Raw genomic sequence first — 18,359 nt, 5'->3', positions numbered from 1 at the left:
ACGTGCCCGTGCTATCTGTCACAGTGACATCTCGCTGTCATGAGACATGGATTGATATCGGTAAGCTTTTTGTTTGTTGCGCAATTTAACACAAGCCAAAACCAATAAAAAACACAAGAACTTCAACTGACTAAAATCGCAAAGTTAAATTCACAATGACCAACATGCCCTTCATGGACAAGCTACGATCATTTCTAGGCATCGGCCAGGCGCCACCGAGAAATGATTTTCGAAACCCGATTTGGGGAGACGACGACGACGACGACGGTGACGAGCTTTACTCGCGCACGTACCTAGACGAACACCGCGAAGATTACAACGTGCTCACCGACCCGCGCGACGTGCACCGCGACATCGCTCAACAGATGCACGACATGTTTCAGGCGTTTGGCTCTATCTTCGGAGACATGAGGTCGTTTGTACAAGACTTTGAGAGTGGCCATACTGAATCGTTCACGAACACGCCGGCTATCCTACCTCCTTCAGAGCCAGGTCAATTCGACAGCAAGAATATCAGAGACTATTACCTGAAACCAGGCTACCACAACAATAGAAATCAACATGATAAGGAAGATATTGATTTGGATGGTAAGATCTCTTCACAAGACATAGCAGGGTTGTTAAAAAAGAAAGATGATGAAAGTAAGCCCCCCGCAACTCATTTCAACAGTGACCTTGTGCCGGGAAGGTCATTCTGCCGAACCATAATTACAACAAGCATTACTAAATCAGATGGTTCAAGGGAGACTAAACGAATTGTCAAGGATGGCAATGGAGTTGTTGAGGAAACTATTACGACTACAGAGCCTGACCCGAGGGGACTTACTTCAGCGATGGATTCATTTTCTCCTGCCAACTACAGCAGTGTCTTTTCAGAATTTGGCTCTTTCTTTAGAAACTTTTACTAGTACTTGCTAATGTTATATATAGTAAAATTCTGTAAGTATTAGCATTATAAAAGTTGATTGGAAGAACCACCAAAGGTAGTAATGCATATTTATTTTCATTTGCCTAATCTAATATGATGAGGTCTAATCTTATGTCTGATTTGATACTAATGAGGTGAAAAACAATCTAATTCAACTATTTAGGTATTCCAATGGAATCAATTATTGAATATTCCAAAATTTAAACAAATGATTACTATGTGAAGCTTGTTATATTTAATTTCTAGGACTGATTATCTTAGTGGGGGATTTAATTATATTATTGATAGTCTCAATATAAACTTCATCTTAGTTTTAAAATAAATTTAAAGTTTAGTAATTTAATTAAGACTTGTGTGACTAGGGTTATAGTTTCAATAAATTATGGGACAAACAAAACACACTTGTTTCATTTGCTTAAAAATCTGAAAAAAACAACATTAACATTCCATAATTTAATTATTACTTAATAAATACATTTAAATAGAGAGCTTTATTACAAAACAGTATACGGCTTATAGACACTGTGATCAACCCACATAAAGATTGCCTAACTATCAAACTTACAAAATCAAACCTCCAAGAGGAAAGTACAAATAAAACAGACCCAAAATTTAAAAAATTACAAAATATGTAGGAAAGGGAAAACTAATTCAATTTACTAATGAATACAATTATTGTAAAACAATTGGCCTATTTATCAATGAATAGCTGGTACAGCTACTGTATGAGTTACATATTTTCCTCCTCTCATGTTTAGGTATGTGACAGGAGGATATTTCCTCTAAGGTAAGATTTTTTATCATATTCTCTCAGATGGACTTGGTAGGTCTGCATACTAGTCCTTGCAGTAGCAGGCGTCGCGCGTATTGCTGCGTATCCAGGTGAGGTAGCGGTTGACGCGCGTGTACACGCCGGGCCGGTCCGGCCGCGCGCAGCCCTCGCCCCACGACACGATACCTGCAACAGCGCCACATTAGCTCCTAGCTGCAGTAGCAGGCGTCGCGCGTGTACCGGCGCAGCCACGAGAGGTAGCGGTTCACACGCGTGTACACGCCTGGCTTGTTAGGCCGCGCGCAGCCCTCGCCCCATGACACAATGCCTGCAAAACATGCACAAATTACCTGTCTATACCTCACAGATGTAAGTGCTCACCATAACTCACATTTTCGCTGCCACCTTTCTTGAAAACCCTCATCTTTCCTCAAGAAAAACTCAGAGGTAATTGGTCTGAAACCGTACCGTACAGGCCTACTAATAAATCTACATATATATACCGACAGGTAACCTGCGCTTATAATTATTCGGAATAGATATTCTACAGTATCATTAATTGTTACTTATTGCAATGAAAGATGCCTATAAAAATTTAATTTTGTTCAAACGTTAGCGACCCCATATCTACGGCGGCCTTAAGATGATAAGACCGATCGTCATCACTCTCTTATAATAAAAGATGTTAGCGCCTCACGGCTGATGAATATAGTGTTCAAAAGGTTAATTAGACTTGCAATCATAGCGAAATGCGGAACCAGGAAGGGGACTTCCTAACTTCACCGGTATTAATTAACTAATTGGCCGTTGCGCTCTTATAAAAAGCCGTTTCACTTGTTGATCGCCTTGTTTCTTGCACAGTGATTATGCAAAACTTAATCCATTTTTACTTTGATAATATCTCAATGCTTCGCCATTAATGTTATCGCTTCTAGTGATTAGGTATTACTTAAAATTATGTTGGTCGAAAAATGGAGGCAATTCTTCAACCAAGTACCCTACTTTAAGGCTCCTCTTCACGTTGGGCCAACCCCAACGCCAACGAGGGACGCACCCATGCGGTAGAATGAGATAGCAATATCACTTGCTCCCTCTAACGCATAAATGCGTCCCTCGTTGGCGTTGGGGTTGGTCCAACGTGAAGAGGAGCCTTTATAAGTGAGTCCCTTACCTTCCAGGGCTTAATTTTATGTCAGCTTTGTGCGTACGATATACTACGTGCCGTACCGTATCAATTAGCAGGTCTCACCAACTTCCTGCAGGATATTGGTATCCCCGTTGAAGTCCTAGCCGGCGTCGACGCCACGCTCGCCCACGGCCGTATTTTACCCGCGATACTAGTCCGTTAGTCAGCTGATCACATCGAGACTAACGAGCCGTACTGACCGACTTCCTGTAGAACGTTGTTGTCCGTGTTGAGAATGTGCAGCGGGCCGCCTGAGTCGCCTTGGCAGGCGTCCCGCCCACCCTCGGGTTCGCCTGCGCATAGCATGTTGTCCGTGATTCGCTGCTTGTATGCCGTCTTTCGGCACTCTGCGTTCGAGATTATGGGCACGGACACCTGCAAAAGTTTGCCAGATTTGTATTTGGTTCTGATTTATTGAACTTTCTTCCTTCATATCTTAGTTCCCTCTCATGAACACCGTATCCTCCTCATTCGGAACGGAAGTGGTGCCCCGGCTGGAAGCCAGGGATGAAGTAATTACTGCAGGACTGGTGATTGAGGTTCGCGAGGCACTTGGTCCCGCTGCGTGATTCTTCTCCTAGCTCTTACCTCCTGCAAGGAATTAGAGACGGATCCGCCCTCCGTAGTGGTGCCCCAGCCGGAGGCCAGACCTGAGTAGTTGGAGTAGGACAGGCCGGGACTCGCGAGACATACGGGCCGCAGCCCCGGCTGATCCTCCTCGTCGTTGCCCTCCTCGCCTGAGCTCTCGGGATCGTTGCGCAGACGTTTCACGGCTTTGCTGAGATCTACCTACAAATATATGTCGCTCATTACACTCATGAGCAGTGAAAACGGTTTAGTCAGTAAGAAAATTTCTTTGAAATCATATTCATCTTGATAGTATTCTTAGTGTAGCGTGCATAGTAACGGTCTTTATTGGTTGCATGAACTTTAGATTTTCAAGCTAATTGCAATCATGAATGTATGAATATGAGATTGGTTGTTCAATTACGATATGAATTGTCCATGATAAAGAGAAACCTAAATGGCGCAACTTTACAGTTTTCAAATTATACCCCATTGGGGAGTGAAAAATTAACAGTAGTAGGTAATTTTGACAGTGTACCCTCTGATCAAGCTTCAACAAGGCGATGTCGTTGTCGTAGGTGCCCGGATTGTAGCGCAGGTGGCGGATGATGGCCTGCACGCCGCGGTCGATGGTCTTCGTCTCGTTGGGCATGGAGCGGTCGTGCTCTAGCAAACGCACGGTTATTCGCTCCTTACGGAATCTAGAAGAAATAAGCGCTTTACAGGTATGTTATGCTACGTTTATATGGAGCCTAGGACATCCGTCTGGCTACTACACGAATATCTATGTAGTTACTATAAAATTATAAATAGTATTAGTATCTAGTAGTAGAGGTAGTTTAAAACACGTTATTTTGTTGCTAATTCGGCAGATGGTTTTATTGCACGTGCGCATAGATCTCAGAAATCAGGGAAATTTCATTAAAATAAAGTTTTCCAGATTAGTCAAAACTTTTAAATTTTTTGGAATCTTTTACATTCGGTTGAAAACAACAAACTTGAGTTTATTAATTAATCATCATAACTTCCAGAAACTAGCCAAAGAGTGGTTAGACTAAATTCGAGATAAGAGGCCTTAATTTCGTTGGAAACAACGCGAAACGAGTGGGTAGAAGATACCATAAACGATATAATGGAACTGTCGCAGTTACAGTCAGCAGCAGAAGTTGCTAAGCGGACCAGGTGTTCCAAATGATCTTGACGCAACTTGATTAATAAAAGAATAAATAAGACCGTGTCAAGGTAATTTTGAACACATCGCCCGCTTAGCGTTTCTGCTGCTGACTGTACATGTCTCCGGCCTTGGACATACCCGCTGGTGCAGTGGGCGGCGGTCAAGATGTAGAAGTCGTTGATGAGCGAGCCGCCGCAGTAGAAGCGGCCGTTGTACATGAGCGCCGCCATCCAAGGCAGCTCCAGGACCTTGGTCTCGTAGCCGCCGACGATGCGCGAGCGTGTCGGTGTAACTTTCACAGTTACATGTCTCCGGCTTGGACATACCCGCTCGTGCAGTGGGCGGCGGTCAAGATGTAGAAGTCGTTGATGAGCGAGCCGCCGCAGTAGAAGCGGCCGTTGTACATGAGCGCCGCCATCCAAGGCAGCTCCAGGATCTTGGTCTCGTAGCCGCCGACGATGCGCGAGCGTGTTGGTGTAACTTTCACAGTTACATGTCTCCGGCTTGGACATACCCGCTGGTGCAGTGGGCGGCGGTCAAGATGTAGAAGTCGTTGATGAGCGAGCCGCCGCAGTAGAAGCGGCCGTTGTACATGAGCGCCGCCATCCAAGGCAGCTCCAGGACCTTGGTCTCGTAGCCGCCGACGATGCGCGAGCGTGTCGGTACCCCGCATTCTAACGCACAATAGTTATTTGTTTTAAAAGAGGGTAAAGTTGTTGTTTAACTCTTCGTGCTAATTGATACCCGAGCAAGACAAGATTCAAAATTTAACCATGAGCTTTGCGTGTGAATCTGAAAGTGGAATCTTGAGCGTTGTTAGGGTTTCAAGGCACGAGGGTTAAACAAACTTTGCTACCGAGTGAAACACAACATTTTTCACCACACCAACGCGAGAAAAGTTTAACCATAAACAGGCGTGGCTCATTCCGCGATTTCGTCGCTTTGCTACAGGTAGCTAAAAATACATCCGTTCCACCCCTATTTTGGGGAAAGCCATAAGCCGCGCGTGGCGCTGTCGCCACCTAGCGGCCATATCTGTGCTGATCGTAACAGACGCGTTTTGTTAGAGAGTGAGTCTTCTGTACCTAATTAGTACTATTATTTATTCTGTGCTATAAAACATTACCTACAAATCAAAGCCAAATGAACTTTATGAAGTATTTATCTTTCAAAATCAAAATTTAACATCATTTATATATGTACGAGTAACATGACAAATAAAGCGCCTGATGAAAACGCCGTTGCCTTTGGCTGCTGGCGACTGCGGGAGAATAACTTTGACGGTAGTTCGGCTACAATGTTCCTAACATCCCAGCTGCAAAATTGCATAGCATAGCCTAAGTGGCTCAGATCATCATCATCATCATCATCTCAGCCATAAGACGTCCACTGCTGAACATAGTCCTCCCCTTGTGGGGGGTGAATGCCATAATCGCCACGCTTGGCAGGCGGGTTGGCGATCGCAGTCGTGTACACCGAATTTGAGGGACGCTGCTGCCCGTCCACCGGTGGCCTCTTGGACGTAGTTTAAGGACATACCCGGGTCCTAGTGTGTGGCTCAGATATGAATAATAAATTCAGTTTGCAACTCGTAGTTCCAACATGATGTGGCTTAACTTTTACCTATATCTTTTTACATAAAGACCGCTGACGAGCAATTTAGAAGAAGGACGTTTGCCGCCGCTAATGCCAATTTATTTATATGATGAACATCTGGAAAATCCTGCGAGCATTGCAGCGTGGTGGCGATGAGAGATTGATGAAGCCCTTTCATCCCTTTTCCAGTTGTTTTAAGACGGTGTTGTTTTGGTATGATGACTGCTTGCTACGCTCTCTATAGTTAAATATTGTACACAGAAACAGTCACTTAAGGTTCTCCTTACGGCAAGAGGGGCAGTCATCCGGAGGGTCCTGCGTAGGACGCAGCGTGGTGGTGGTGGGGGTTCCCAGGATGCTGTTAATCCAGTCAATGAAGCCCTTCTCCCCCTCTTTTGGTGCCTCGGTGGGATGTCCTCTTGCAACCCCCACTAAGCATACTAGTAGGAACCACCGCATGTTGTAAACTGTGACATAAATATTAAGGACTTTAATCCTAATATATATATATTATTATTTGATATATTTCATGGGAGTACATAATAATAGTATTGGCATCAAGTGTCTATTGTTTATATGCGTAGGAAGCTATTTAGAGGTAAATAATGACGACGTAGCTAAGTTCGAATTAACTCCGCGACACATTCTAACGACTAACTTTGCAGTGACTGAATGTGGAGGTATCTCCATAAACTTGAAATTCCTATGAAAATATGTAGTTTATAATTGGCCTGATGACAGTAACAAAGAATCATGGAAATAATGGTTTCAAAGAAACGTATATGTTAATATGATTCTAAAATATGGCCCAATCTCAGTATAAACTGAAGGATTATTAATATATTCAATAAAATAAAAGTGCGAAATTCTCCACTCGGCCATTTTGACTGAAACACCAATCAGAGGCGACGTAAGAGTAGACGTCATCAATGCATGACATATTTCTTAGAGCAACATAGACAACTTCATTGACTGTAATCCATTCACTAACCCATTACGTACTCGCCAAAGAGTTAGGAGTTGGTTAGGAGGTTCAAAAAAAATATTGTTTCGCCACTAAACATTTATTACGTCCAAAAAATATTATTACACGATATAAAGTAAATATTTATTTGATATTATATAATATAAACAAAATGCTAAATAATACGATATTTCCCCAAAAAACTTTTTTAATTATTTGGCTGAACGGAACTATCATTGCCATGTTGGTTGTCGTAACTAGAAAAAATTAAAAAGTAAATCCGGCGCTCGGTGATTTTCACTCAAAAGGGTCTAGCCGTGTTTGTATGGGGCATCGGCCCCAGAAGCCAAATTGATTGCCGTTTTGCCAATTTATTAGGCCAGATGTAAGATGCAATTTCACCAAAAAAAAACCCTAAAATGCCGCAGGTTTTTGAGAAAATTAAAAAAAGAGAAAATTGGGTTTCTTTTTTTTTATCTAAACTACCGAACCGATTTTTTTGTAACTTATACACATTATGTAAGTAATCTAGATGAATTATTTAAAAAACTAGAGTTCCAAATATCCTTATAATTAGTAATATTTTCACTTTTAATTTTTCAAAAAATTTTTTTTTATATTTCCGAAATAGGGACACCCACCAATTTTGGGTATTTTATGTATAAATTAATGTTCTATAACATATATTTTTTTCAAAAATATTCATTTGGCTCAACAGGGTAAAAATACCGTATGTATGTATGTAATGTATGAACAGACACAACCGGGAGAACTCCCGGTCCCATATCGACCACCGCGCTCGTACGAATTTGAATTTCGAACGTAACAAATTGCTAAAATGGACTATAATTATTAGTATTGGCTATATGCAGCTTGGTTGTCGTCGCGTCACGAAATCGCGTTGATATTGATCTTGCAATGGAAAAAAAGGAGATTATACACAAAATATTTTCAAAATCTCCAAGATCGTTACATTACTAAAGTCGCACCAAACAAAGTCTGCAGCGGATTTGATAGCCCACGCAGTGTAAGTGTTAAGTATACGTCATAATTTCATAGAAGTTTGACGTTTAAAATGACACTTGCACTGCGTGGGCTATCAACATCGCTGCAGATTTTTTACGGTCTAACTATACGTTCTTACCAATATCTGCAAACAGCTTCGAGAATATGCGATTGATTATATAGAAAAAAGCCCGCTGTCCTTAGAGGAAAACGTAAGCCCTTATAGGATCACTCGTGCGTCTGTCTGTCTGTCCGTCTGTCACAGCCTATTTTCTCGGAAACTACTGGACCAATTAAGTCGAAATTTGGTACACATATGTAAATTCGTAACCCAGAGATGGACATATTTTTATATAATTTTAAAATACATAGGTTCGAAGTTATTTAAGAAAATAGCCAAAAAATGACCATTCCCCCCCTTTATCTCCGAAACTACTGGGTCTAAAATTTTGAAAACAATACTCAAAATAGTTCTTTACCTATAGATGACAGGAAAACCTATTAGAAATGTGCAGTCAAGCGTGATTCGGACTTATGTACGGAACCCTAGAAACGCGAGTCCTAATCGCACTTGGCCGGTTTTTTAATTTCGTGACGCGACGACAACCAAGCCGCATACAGCCAATAATAATATAGTCCATTTTAACAATTTGTTACGTTCGAAATTCAAATTCGTACAGAGCGGCGCGGTGGTCGATATGGGACCGGGAGTTCTCCCGGTTGTGTCTGTTCATACATTACATACATACATACGGTATTTTTACCCTGTTGAGCCAAATGAATATTTTTGAAAAAAATATATGTTATAGAACATTAATTTATACATAAAATACCCAAAATTGGTGGGTGTCCCTATTTCGGAAATATAAAAAAAAAATTTTTGAAAAATTAAAAGTGAAAATATTACTAGTTATAAGGATATTTGGAACTCCATTTTTTTTTTAATAATTCATCTAGATTACTTACATAATGTGTATAAGTTACAAAAAAATCGGTTCGGTAGTAAGGTAAAAGTACGCTTCACCGAACGCTCAATATCCGTCCGTATCACCGAATTTCTTCTATTTTAGGCTATAACTCTATTACTTACAGCTGATATTTACTTGCGTATTTTTTTTCCACGAGTTAAATACCTATCCCTTCCATTATGCCTCAGAGTCGGCCAATTTGTGCCGCAGTTGGGACGTGGCAACTGATCGAAACGGATCGTCGCTGCCGATTGTCACTTTGTATGGGCAACCTTAAAGAAATCGTTAAGAAGTTGCGTATATTTGTTAAGGTCATAAAACCTTTTAAATTAGTTCTGTGTTTCAAAGTATGGTTTTACAGTGTGATTACCTAATTAGTTTATGTATTTTAGTAAATTTAATTAATATAGTGCAGTTATATTACCAAAAATTAAGCTTAATGTGAGTTCGGTGATGAGTACACCGACAATGTGATTGGAAGGTATTATCGAACAGCGTCCGGAATCAGGGAAAGCGTATGTTTTTGAAATTATTTTTCTAGTGGTGGATTACGAACTATTTAGATTAACTAAGTAATTTCACAAATAAATTGATGTATTTGTAATTTTATGAGCAATTGCCGAACAACAAAAACCTATATAGATTATTATAAAACTGCGTTTGAAATGTTCATGTTTTACGACTTTTTGGCATCAAAATAAGGTTTTTGGCAAGACTATTATGAAACAATAATTTTAGATATTTTACGTCAGTATTAGCAAGAACTTTATACATGTACGGTTTTGTAATGGATTCAAGTATTAAATTTAATGATAGATTTGTAGTAATACCATATTGATTACGATTAAAATACTATTTTTAAAACCTGTTCGCGAAATAGGTTCCACATATTTTCCATGTTTCGTTCACCGAACGGCCGTTCGGTGAATGGTACCCATGGTCTCTACTACCGAACTCATGTTTGCGTTGGCCATGTTTCTATTCGATGTACATTAGAATATCATCCTTATTACGATAACGGCTAGGTCTATATTTATATGTTTATTTTTTGTGACCATCATTTCAATGCCAGCGCTTCTCAAACTTTAGACATACTTATTGGACGCCTGATAATAGTCTCTGAATGTGGACAAAAAAACCAATAAGATAATAAAAATAATAAAGCAATAATATTTTATGCAGGGTGGTCCAAACCTAAACGACCAAAAATTTTTTTTAGATTCCTCTCGTCCTGAGCGATTGTGATTTTTTTAACTTTTTAGTTTTGTTATGAAATTCCGGGGTTCCCATACAAGGTGGCTAAAATATAACTGCATTCCCATTGCCAGGGAGGTTTTTGGATTATACTTAGCAACTTTTACTATGGAACCAACCTCGAAATCGCGAAAAAAATTTTACCCTTCCATAGAAAATGGACCAGACTAAATGTATGAAACAGCCAAATTTTTTTATACATATACGTACATGTTTGATAATTGTTGCATGACTTATTTTTCAAAAGTATTTTACAATTTAAAAAAACGTCAAGATCGCTTACCATCTTTCTAATGCTAAAAAACGAATTATAGTAGGGACTTAATACTGAACTACTAAAGTTTGAGCACCACTCAATACCATATTTTCATACAATTATTTCCTAGTTCGGTAATGCGGCCTCCCTATTCGGTATAATGTTCAAATCACGTTTCTTAGTTCGGTAAATGGTACAATTAAGGAAACTGGAAAAAATGACTTTAAAAATATTTTTAATACACGTCCAATCATTTCAGTAATATATAGGTATGTTTAAATGAGGACAAATTTATCTAAGTTTCAATTTTAGTATTGAACATATTCGTATGAAAATACCAGAACTAATTAAAAAAATAAACGTAAGTCTAGGTCTTAAGCATTCGGTGAAGCGTACTTTTACCTTATAAATAAAAAAAATGAAAACTAATTTTCTTTTTTTTTAATTTTCTCAAAAACCTGCAGCATTTTAGGGTTATTTTTTTGGTGAATTTTGGTAGCATCTTACATCTGGCCTAATAAATTGACAAAACGGCAATCAATTTGGCTTCTGGGGCCGATGCCCCATACAAACACGGCTAGACCTTTTACATGTATCTAAATAATTCATCTTAAAATGCAACCGTGTGAGAGTCTTTGTATAAAATGACTTATTGTGAACAATTTTTGTTATGTATTTATCATCCCTAATCGTAATATATGGTGCTGAATTAACAATATCATTCGGATTCAAGGGAAATTCGTAACTGTAAGTATGTAAGCAATGTCTACCACCATAATTTATGACGTCACAAATGGCGTGCGAGGCGTTTTCGCGCGAGGTTTAAACTGGCTATAATAAAATGCAATTATTTATGTTAAATCTTATGAGTATAGCTGAAATATTGTGTTTTTCGGAACCAATACAAGTGTACCGACAATATTAAAAGGGATTTCAAAATTTGTCATCAGGCCAATTATAATGTTACTTCCACGCTTTGTCGTGTCGAAGCCAGGATAGAGAGATAAAACGGACTCTATTTGCCTATTATTCGATGGCACAGTTAGATATTAGATAATATAGATATATAGGTAGATGGTTCGATAGCGTCAAATTAATCTTTCAATAACAACTCATGAAGTTTATGATAACTGGTTCTGTTTTTTTGTTGATTTAGCGAGATGTGGGGAAGGACACAGGTCAAGCACCCTGAGGCGATATACTTGTATATACCGCTACCAGCCTCATTTGCATACCGCTGACTGACATACCTGTTCGGCGAGATTTGCACTCAGTTTTGAAGTCAAAGTCAATTACTGCTTACATTGAGGACAATTAGGTACAAGCGTTCCATTGATTTCTTGTGGATCACATCTCATGGCATGCATTAGACCTCATGGCTCCTCTACACGATGGGCTAGCGCCGGCCATTCCAAGGGACACAGCCATGCGGTAGAATGAGATAGCAATATCACTTGCTCCCTCTAACGCGTACATGCGTCCCTTGGAGTGGCCGGCGTTGGCCCATCGTGTAGAGGAGCCCTCAGATTTGATATAAATGCCATAGTTCTAGAGGTTTCAACTATCAAATTACAATTCACCGAATTAACAAGACTTCTGTGACTGTAGAGAAAATTAGATTCAAATTTGTATTTTTTTTAAATAAGCCCTTTTTACTTTTTTAGAATTGAAGTTTAAACGACATTGACCTAGTCCTAGTCAGAACGCCATGTGTCCACTGTCCAGTGCGCCGGCGCGGGCGCTTCTTCCCGATTGGTATGCGTACACGCACGCCTGACTCCCGTAGAGAGCTTCGCCATATGTTCTTATAGCATACCTACCGAACGATCGCCTAATGCAAGCCAGTATTCATGACCTCCCACCACTTATACTTGTTACGGATATCATGAGATCACGTATTAACTGGATTGTTTGAGACGATAGGTCACATTTTGGGAATAAGAGTTCTGTATTTTCCTGTTCCCCTATACTGCATTAAACGGAAAAGAAAGTTGCACTCGATTTGGTATTTATGAACGTTAGGGCAATAGATCTAGGTAAACGTGTCTGTGAAGATCTAGGTGGGTTACAGGAAATAAGTAAACATAATAAAATTGATTCTTGTATATTTATTTATATACATATATATTTCGGGGATCTCGGTAACAGCTCTAAGGATTTCGATGAAATTTGCTTTATGGGGATTATCGGGGGCGATAAATTGATCTCTGAGTTTTATATGTTTTCCGAGTAAAGCTGGGTCTCCAAAAAATAGGGGTAATTTTTATACCCTTTTGCAAAAGAAATTGATCATCGTATTCCACATGGCAATGGCATCGAATCCACTTAATGTATAACAAAAATCCATAGGTAGGTAAAAGGGTGTCTCACGCCCGTCTGACATATCATTTTCTATGACGGCTGACCGGTGATCACGTGATGTTTTTCATAGAAAACGAAGCGCCGGAAGCTCCGGCCCAGTCCCGGCCTAGCGTCACCATTAATAAATCATTAATAAACGCAATTAATTGATTTGCAAATAAGTATGAAATTAAAAATAAGCTTCAGAGACGAAGACACCAAGTTACACTAATGTTCATAGTTAATATTAGATTAAGGCTACTACTACTACTGCATGGCTGAAACTATTATTATTAGGTAATAGGTATACCTACCTATTACCTAATAGTAATAACGTACCTACATCATATTAATACCATATATACCTCTATCTATGTGTATTATTATTATTATTTGTACTATCACTATCCGAATATGAAAAAAGAATCACTAGGAGACCTAAAAAAACCGGAGTCCGATAATAATCCTCGTGTTTGAAAAATTCCCGTTTTGGATTTTTTTTCCCCAAATTGGATTTACCAACAGACAAGAATTGGATCACATGATACTTTTAATACCGCGAAATTGATACCATTGAACAGTTGAACACTCATATTAATATTTTCTTCAAGAACAATTAAAACACTCTTAAAAGCGAACTCACACTTTCAATCTAACGGTTCGTTTGAAAAAGGCACTCAATGGCGCAACACGCTCCTCGCGATTCCGTGGGCACACTGAACGGACCAAGGAAATGCTGTCCACTTTCACTGGTCCTGGCAACACTCCCAAATGTGCCGCAAAACCGCCCGCACGCAGTTTTATGCGACTCCGACAACCACCATACATTCCATGCACAGATATACCACAAATTAACTACAATTATTACTTCTAATGGTGTAATTGTAGCATTCATGACAATCATGAGGGATTCAAATAGGTTTCAGCTACATGCAACAGTTTAGTTTGTTGCGTAAGTAATGTTGATAGGTGCCTATCTAACAAGTGTTTAATACATTTAATAATGATTGTTCTTTAGACCGAGTAGCCTTGCTTGGAGTAGATAGAGCCTTCCGGGACTCGGAGTCATTGATGCAATTCTACTTTTATTTGGACAGTACGAGAAATCACCAAATTTTGTGCTCTCTATGCCATAAACTTGATGACACTATTAACACTTAATATATATATTTTAATTGTAACTAACCAAATACAATTTAATCAAATCTAGCAGTTCGATGTTATCCTACCTCTATAGGTATACCTATAGAGGTAGTTACTTAATAGTTCCTAATTGTCGTATTGATATCATCAAGTTCATCACCTTGTGATTGGGCTCGTATGTTTTGTCTTGACTATAAGTACTGTTGAGGAGTTAAGACAGTTAAGTATGCATGCATGACGGCGTAGAGTACCTACAGTCGGCAATAAAAATGCATTCGGAAGAAACAACTTATCAACTTGATTTTTATTAAATTGATAATTAATGTTTGAATACCCCTTCAGAATATACTAATCGTAATAGATATTTAGTTATACCACAGAATAAATAATACCTGGTACTAGGTACAGAAGACTCACTCTCTAACAAAACGCGTCTGTTACGATCAGCACAGATATGGCCGCTAGGTGGCGACACCACGCCACACGCGGCTTATGGCAAACCCCAAAATTGGGGTCGAACGGATGCACTTTTAGCTACCTGTAGCAAAGCGACGGAATCGCGGAGTGAGTCACGCCTGGTTATACCCAAGTAAGTAAGAGAATATCTTAGCAGCCTGATTGCTATGCTTTAACAGAAGGGTCTTTAGCTTGTAAATTTAATTAGTTACAGAGGTGTCGTGAGGTAATGTGCATCTGAAATTCAAATTTGTGTTGTGTCCATACCATCTACCAATAATAAGACTCCCCAACATCTAATAGAACGCAGTCAATGTCAGCATATTTTGTGTCTGCTATGTAAAGTTTTCATGGTTCATATTATTCTCAGTGCAGATGATTCCATCAATTAAGAATTTGTCCATGAGAGAAAATATCCTTCGGTTATGTTAATTATAAATTCTACTTACCTACAATAAATACGAGTACAACGCTATACGCCTGCGCCTGATTGCTTCGTAGGTAGGTAATACGGATTTGAGTTCAGACCGCTGCTAAATTATTTTTGTAGGCGCTATAGGGACCTTTTTTTAATACCACGTCGGTGGCTAACAAGCATACAGCCGGCCTGATGGTAAGCAGTCACCGTAACCTATGGACGCCTGCAACTCTAGAGGTGTTACATGCGCGTTGCCGATTCTTTAAAAACATGTACACTCCTTTTTAGGGTTCCCGAAGGGTTAAAAATTGGACCCTATTACTAAGACTCCACTGCCTGTCTATCACCAGGCTGTATCTCATGAACCGCGACATGATAGCTAGACAGTTGAAATTTTCACAATGATGTAATTCTGTTGCCGCTATAACAACAAATACTAAAAAAGTACGAAACCCTCGCAAGTCCGACTCGAACTTGTCCGGTTTTTTGAAAAGCCCCATACTTACTGTAGATGTAGACCCTCGGGACCTCGGGGGGCTCATTCCAAAGCCGGGATGAAATTCTCGACTAAGCTCGAATATTCGACATACCTACTTACTAAATAGATACTTACACCTAATAAGTTTTTATTTTTATATTGAAATGTAAGTACGTTTTAAAAATGTGTTATTGAAATTTTAATAAAGTACATGGTCGAGCCGCCATGCAGGTCAAATAATTGACCTAATTGGAAATGAACTGTGTCACTGATGCATTCTGCTTTAATATTCCCATGAAACATCAATAACTTAACAAAGACTACTACCATCGGTCTGATCTGATCAAATGTCTGTGGTTCAGTGTCGAGAGCGAAAGCCTCGACTCCAAGCTTTTTAATAAAAAACAAAACCGACATCAAAAATGATAATGTATATATGTATATTCTATGCTTGTATACCTATGCGTTTATTACCTACTGATATGTTTGAAGTCGGAGCCAAGCCAAATATTGAAGTTCACGATTTTACTCGAGTGCTTCTGGGTAATTCCTGTCACTAAATCCATCCTCCGCCCCACCGCTGACCCGATTCCTCAACACCCTGATCCCTCAACCTCCCAACCCCTCAACCCCTGATCACCGAACCCCTCGCCCGAACTCGCCCCTGAACCTCCAATCCCTCACCTGCCAGTGCCCGACCCCTCAACCCCAGACCCTTAACTCCTAATCCACAAACCCTCCTAACTCCCAATTCCGACCTCTCAACTTCTAACCCCTCAGTCCCCGCAACCGTTCAACGTTTGACGTCTGTCCTCTTGAAACCCTGACCCGTCAAGCCCCAACCTCAGGCCCCTCAAATACCATGCACCCTCTTTCAACTCCCACGCCTAGCTACCTCTCAGTCTCTCGACCTACATCCAAAATCATGTCATAACTATCATAAGTAGCTATATGGTTATCATTTAAAAATGCAAACTCGACAGCAACTCGCCCGCTAGCCAGTGCTCCAATAGTGATGCACCGAAGGCTGCAGCGTTATCGGCATACGGGCGCAGGGCACCTTGGCACACTTGGTCGTCTTCGCGGCTCTTTCCACGCCACGCCCTCAGACCTGCTGCAAGGGCAGACCTTTCCAACACGCCCACATGTTTTTACTGTTTTCCATGAATCTGAAGACTGACAGAGTATAAGATTAATAGCGCAATTTATTAAAGGGTACCCAGTATCTACCAATTCTACTCTGGCCTGTCTTACCTGACTACGGGTAATAATTTTCGCAAGTCTCTGTAGGTATGTATAGTTATGAGTATGTCGTATATGTTCGTGTAAAGGGGTAACATAACAAAATAAATTCGCGATAGACCCGGTTGTAAATGTGATTTACAATAAGGTGTGTTATTAATCTATCTTCGCCGGCGACATTAGCTACATTTTTGACCGACTGGCTGCGGAATAAGAGCTCTCCATTAAGGAGTTATATTTGAAATTCTACTTCGGTCAATTGTACATATTTTGAAAAAATGAGTTATCGAACAGGAGGAAGACCTTTATAGGTACTCGTAGGAGTTAAGTCAGGGTACCTATACCTACTTCAGAACCATATGCTTAGTCTATATAAAGGTACCGTTCGGATTCAGACTGCATTACTGCCGCAAATGTCAAGAATCCGGGGCAACAACATTGATTTTGAAATTGCGGCAGTAATGCAGTCGACAGCCGCTGTAATATCGCGCTGCAATACTGCTGCAGTCGCCTGCATTGCTGCAGAAAATGTCAAAAAGCTATATTTATCAAGAAATGCATATTACTTTTAAATTTGACTTATTGCGGTGGACATTTCTTGCGACTGTAGCAGTAGGTAGGTAATACTTATGCAGTCTGATGCCGAACGGTACCTTTCAGTGGCGGATTTGCCCTAAGGCACAGTAGGCCCGGGCCTAGGGCGGCAAGATATTTAGGGGCGGCAATTTGTGACAAAAAATTCGCTGATGGTAACAAGAAATAACTCAAAATGTAGTCAATATTATGGGTGCCTTGAAAGGAGCGGCTATAGGGCCTGGGGCCTAGGGCGGCAAAGACTGTAAATCCGCCACTGGTACCTTTAAAGTGATGTACACTGCATGGCGTTCAAAAATGCATGGAGATGTTTCAACCGTAATATTAAGGCATTACCTACGGCCGACTTCTATCCATGCACTTTTGAACGCCACTGTACATATACCTTGAAGTAGACACAGTATTAACAGGCTTATTTACAAGTATTCAAAGATCTTTTTAGCAGGTGCGTATAAATCAGGGTTTTGTTTTCGTCTACTTCAAGGTTTCCTCGGTACAAGCCCTTATCTAGCAAACGTTTCCGTAGAATAACGGAACCTACCTTAAGGTTAGATTTGTTTATTCAAAACAGAGGAAGTGATTCAGCTACGCAGTGTTTCATGAGTCTTGAGGAGCACGTTGCCGTCCACATGCCCTTTAGAGATAAATAGATAATGCTGTTTGTTCAGGAAATAGTTCCTTGTTATCGTCTTTGCGCAGGGTTAAACAAATGTACTTACAGGTGATTTAGGTAATTTTATTACGTCTCGAGTAAAATTTCAAAACACTTACATCAGACAAAAACAATAGCGTCCTCGCAGATAAGTTTTTGAAGGTTACTGTTGTTCTGAATAACCTAATGTTTACTCAATAGCCAAAAATCACTCCATAGTTCATATTAAAACCGAGAAATATTTTACAAAATATGGAATGGAATGGAATCAATGAAATATTAAATAGATGCTCGATATGTTCCTCCTATACAGTCCCTAAATGTCGAATTACACAAAAAAAAACAAACAACCGACAAATATTATGT

The 18,359-nt window shown here is 39.9% G+C and overlaps 2 protein-coding genes across 4 annotated transcripts; one reads left to right on the top strand and one right to left on the bottom strand.

Moving 5' to 3' along the window:
- The first annotated feature begins 16 nt into the window (after positions 1-16).
- On the top strand, positions 17-949 carry LOC134677911 (uncharacterized). The gene has a single exon (XM_063536360.1). The coding sequence runs from the start codon at positions 156-158 to the stop codon at positions 906-908; it is 753 nt and encodes a 250-aa protein (XP_063392430.1). The 5' UTR covers positions 17-155; the 3' UTR covers positions 909-949.
- Positions 950-1,366: 417 nt separating this feature from the next.
- Positions 1,367-6,686, bottom strand: LOC134677888 (trypsin-like). Of its 3 annotated transcripts, XM_063536349.1 has the most exons (6): positions 6,511-6,686; positions 5,142-5,301; positions 3,992-4,154; positions 3,475-3,675; positions 3,087-3,261; positions 1,367-1,886 (listed from the first exon to the last, which is right to left on the bottom strand). In XM_063536349.1, exons 1-6 carry the CDS (start codon positions 6,680-6,682, stop codon positions 1,765-1,767), a joined length of 993 nt encoding a protein of 330 aa, XP_063392419.1. In that variant the 5' UTR covers positions 6,683-6,686; the 3' UTR covers positions 1,367-1,764. The 3 variants fall into 3 exon arrangements, with proteins under 3 accessions (XP_063392419.1, XP_063392404.1, XP_063392412.1); XM_063536334.1 differs by lacking the exons at positions 5,142-5,301; positions 6,511-6,686 and adding an exon at positions 4,954-5,097; XM_063536342.1 differs by lacking the exons at positions 1,367-1,886; positions 5,142-5,301; positions 6,511-6,686 and adding exons at positions 1,893-2,028; positions 4,954-5,097.
- Positions 6,687-18,359: the final 11,673 nt, after the last annotated feature.

This window comes from Cydia fagiglandana, chromosome 2 (genome assembly GCF_963556715.1).
Source record: "Cydia fagiglandana chromosome 2, ilCydFagi1.1, whole genome shotgun sequence".
Taxonomy (NCBI): Eukaryota; Metazoa; Arthropoda; class Insecta; order Lepidoptera; family Tortricidae; genus Cydia; species Cydia fagiglandana.
This window is presented reverse-complemented; position numbering and strand designations above follow the sequence as displayed.

Coding starts and splice junctions, on each gene's coding strand:
- LOC134677911 (XM_063536360.1), top strand. CDS start 156: ATGACCAACATGCCCTTCATGGACAAGCTACGATCATTTCTAGGCATC.
- LOC134677888 (XM_063536349.1), bottom strand. CDS start 6,682: ATGCGGTGGTTCCTACTAGTATGCTTAGTGGGGGTTGCAAGAGGACAT. Junction 3,262..3,474: donor TCTCTAATTCCTTGCAGGAG/GTAAGAGCTAGG, acceptor AAACTTTTGCAG/GTGTCCGTGCCCATAATCTC. Junction 1,887..3,086: donor CAACGTTCTACAGGAAGTCG/GTCAGTACGGCT, acceptor GCGCTGTTGCAG/GTATCGTGTCGTGGGGCGAG.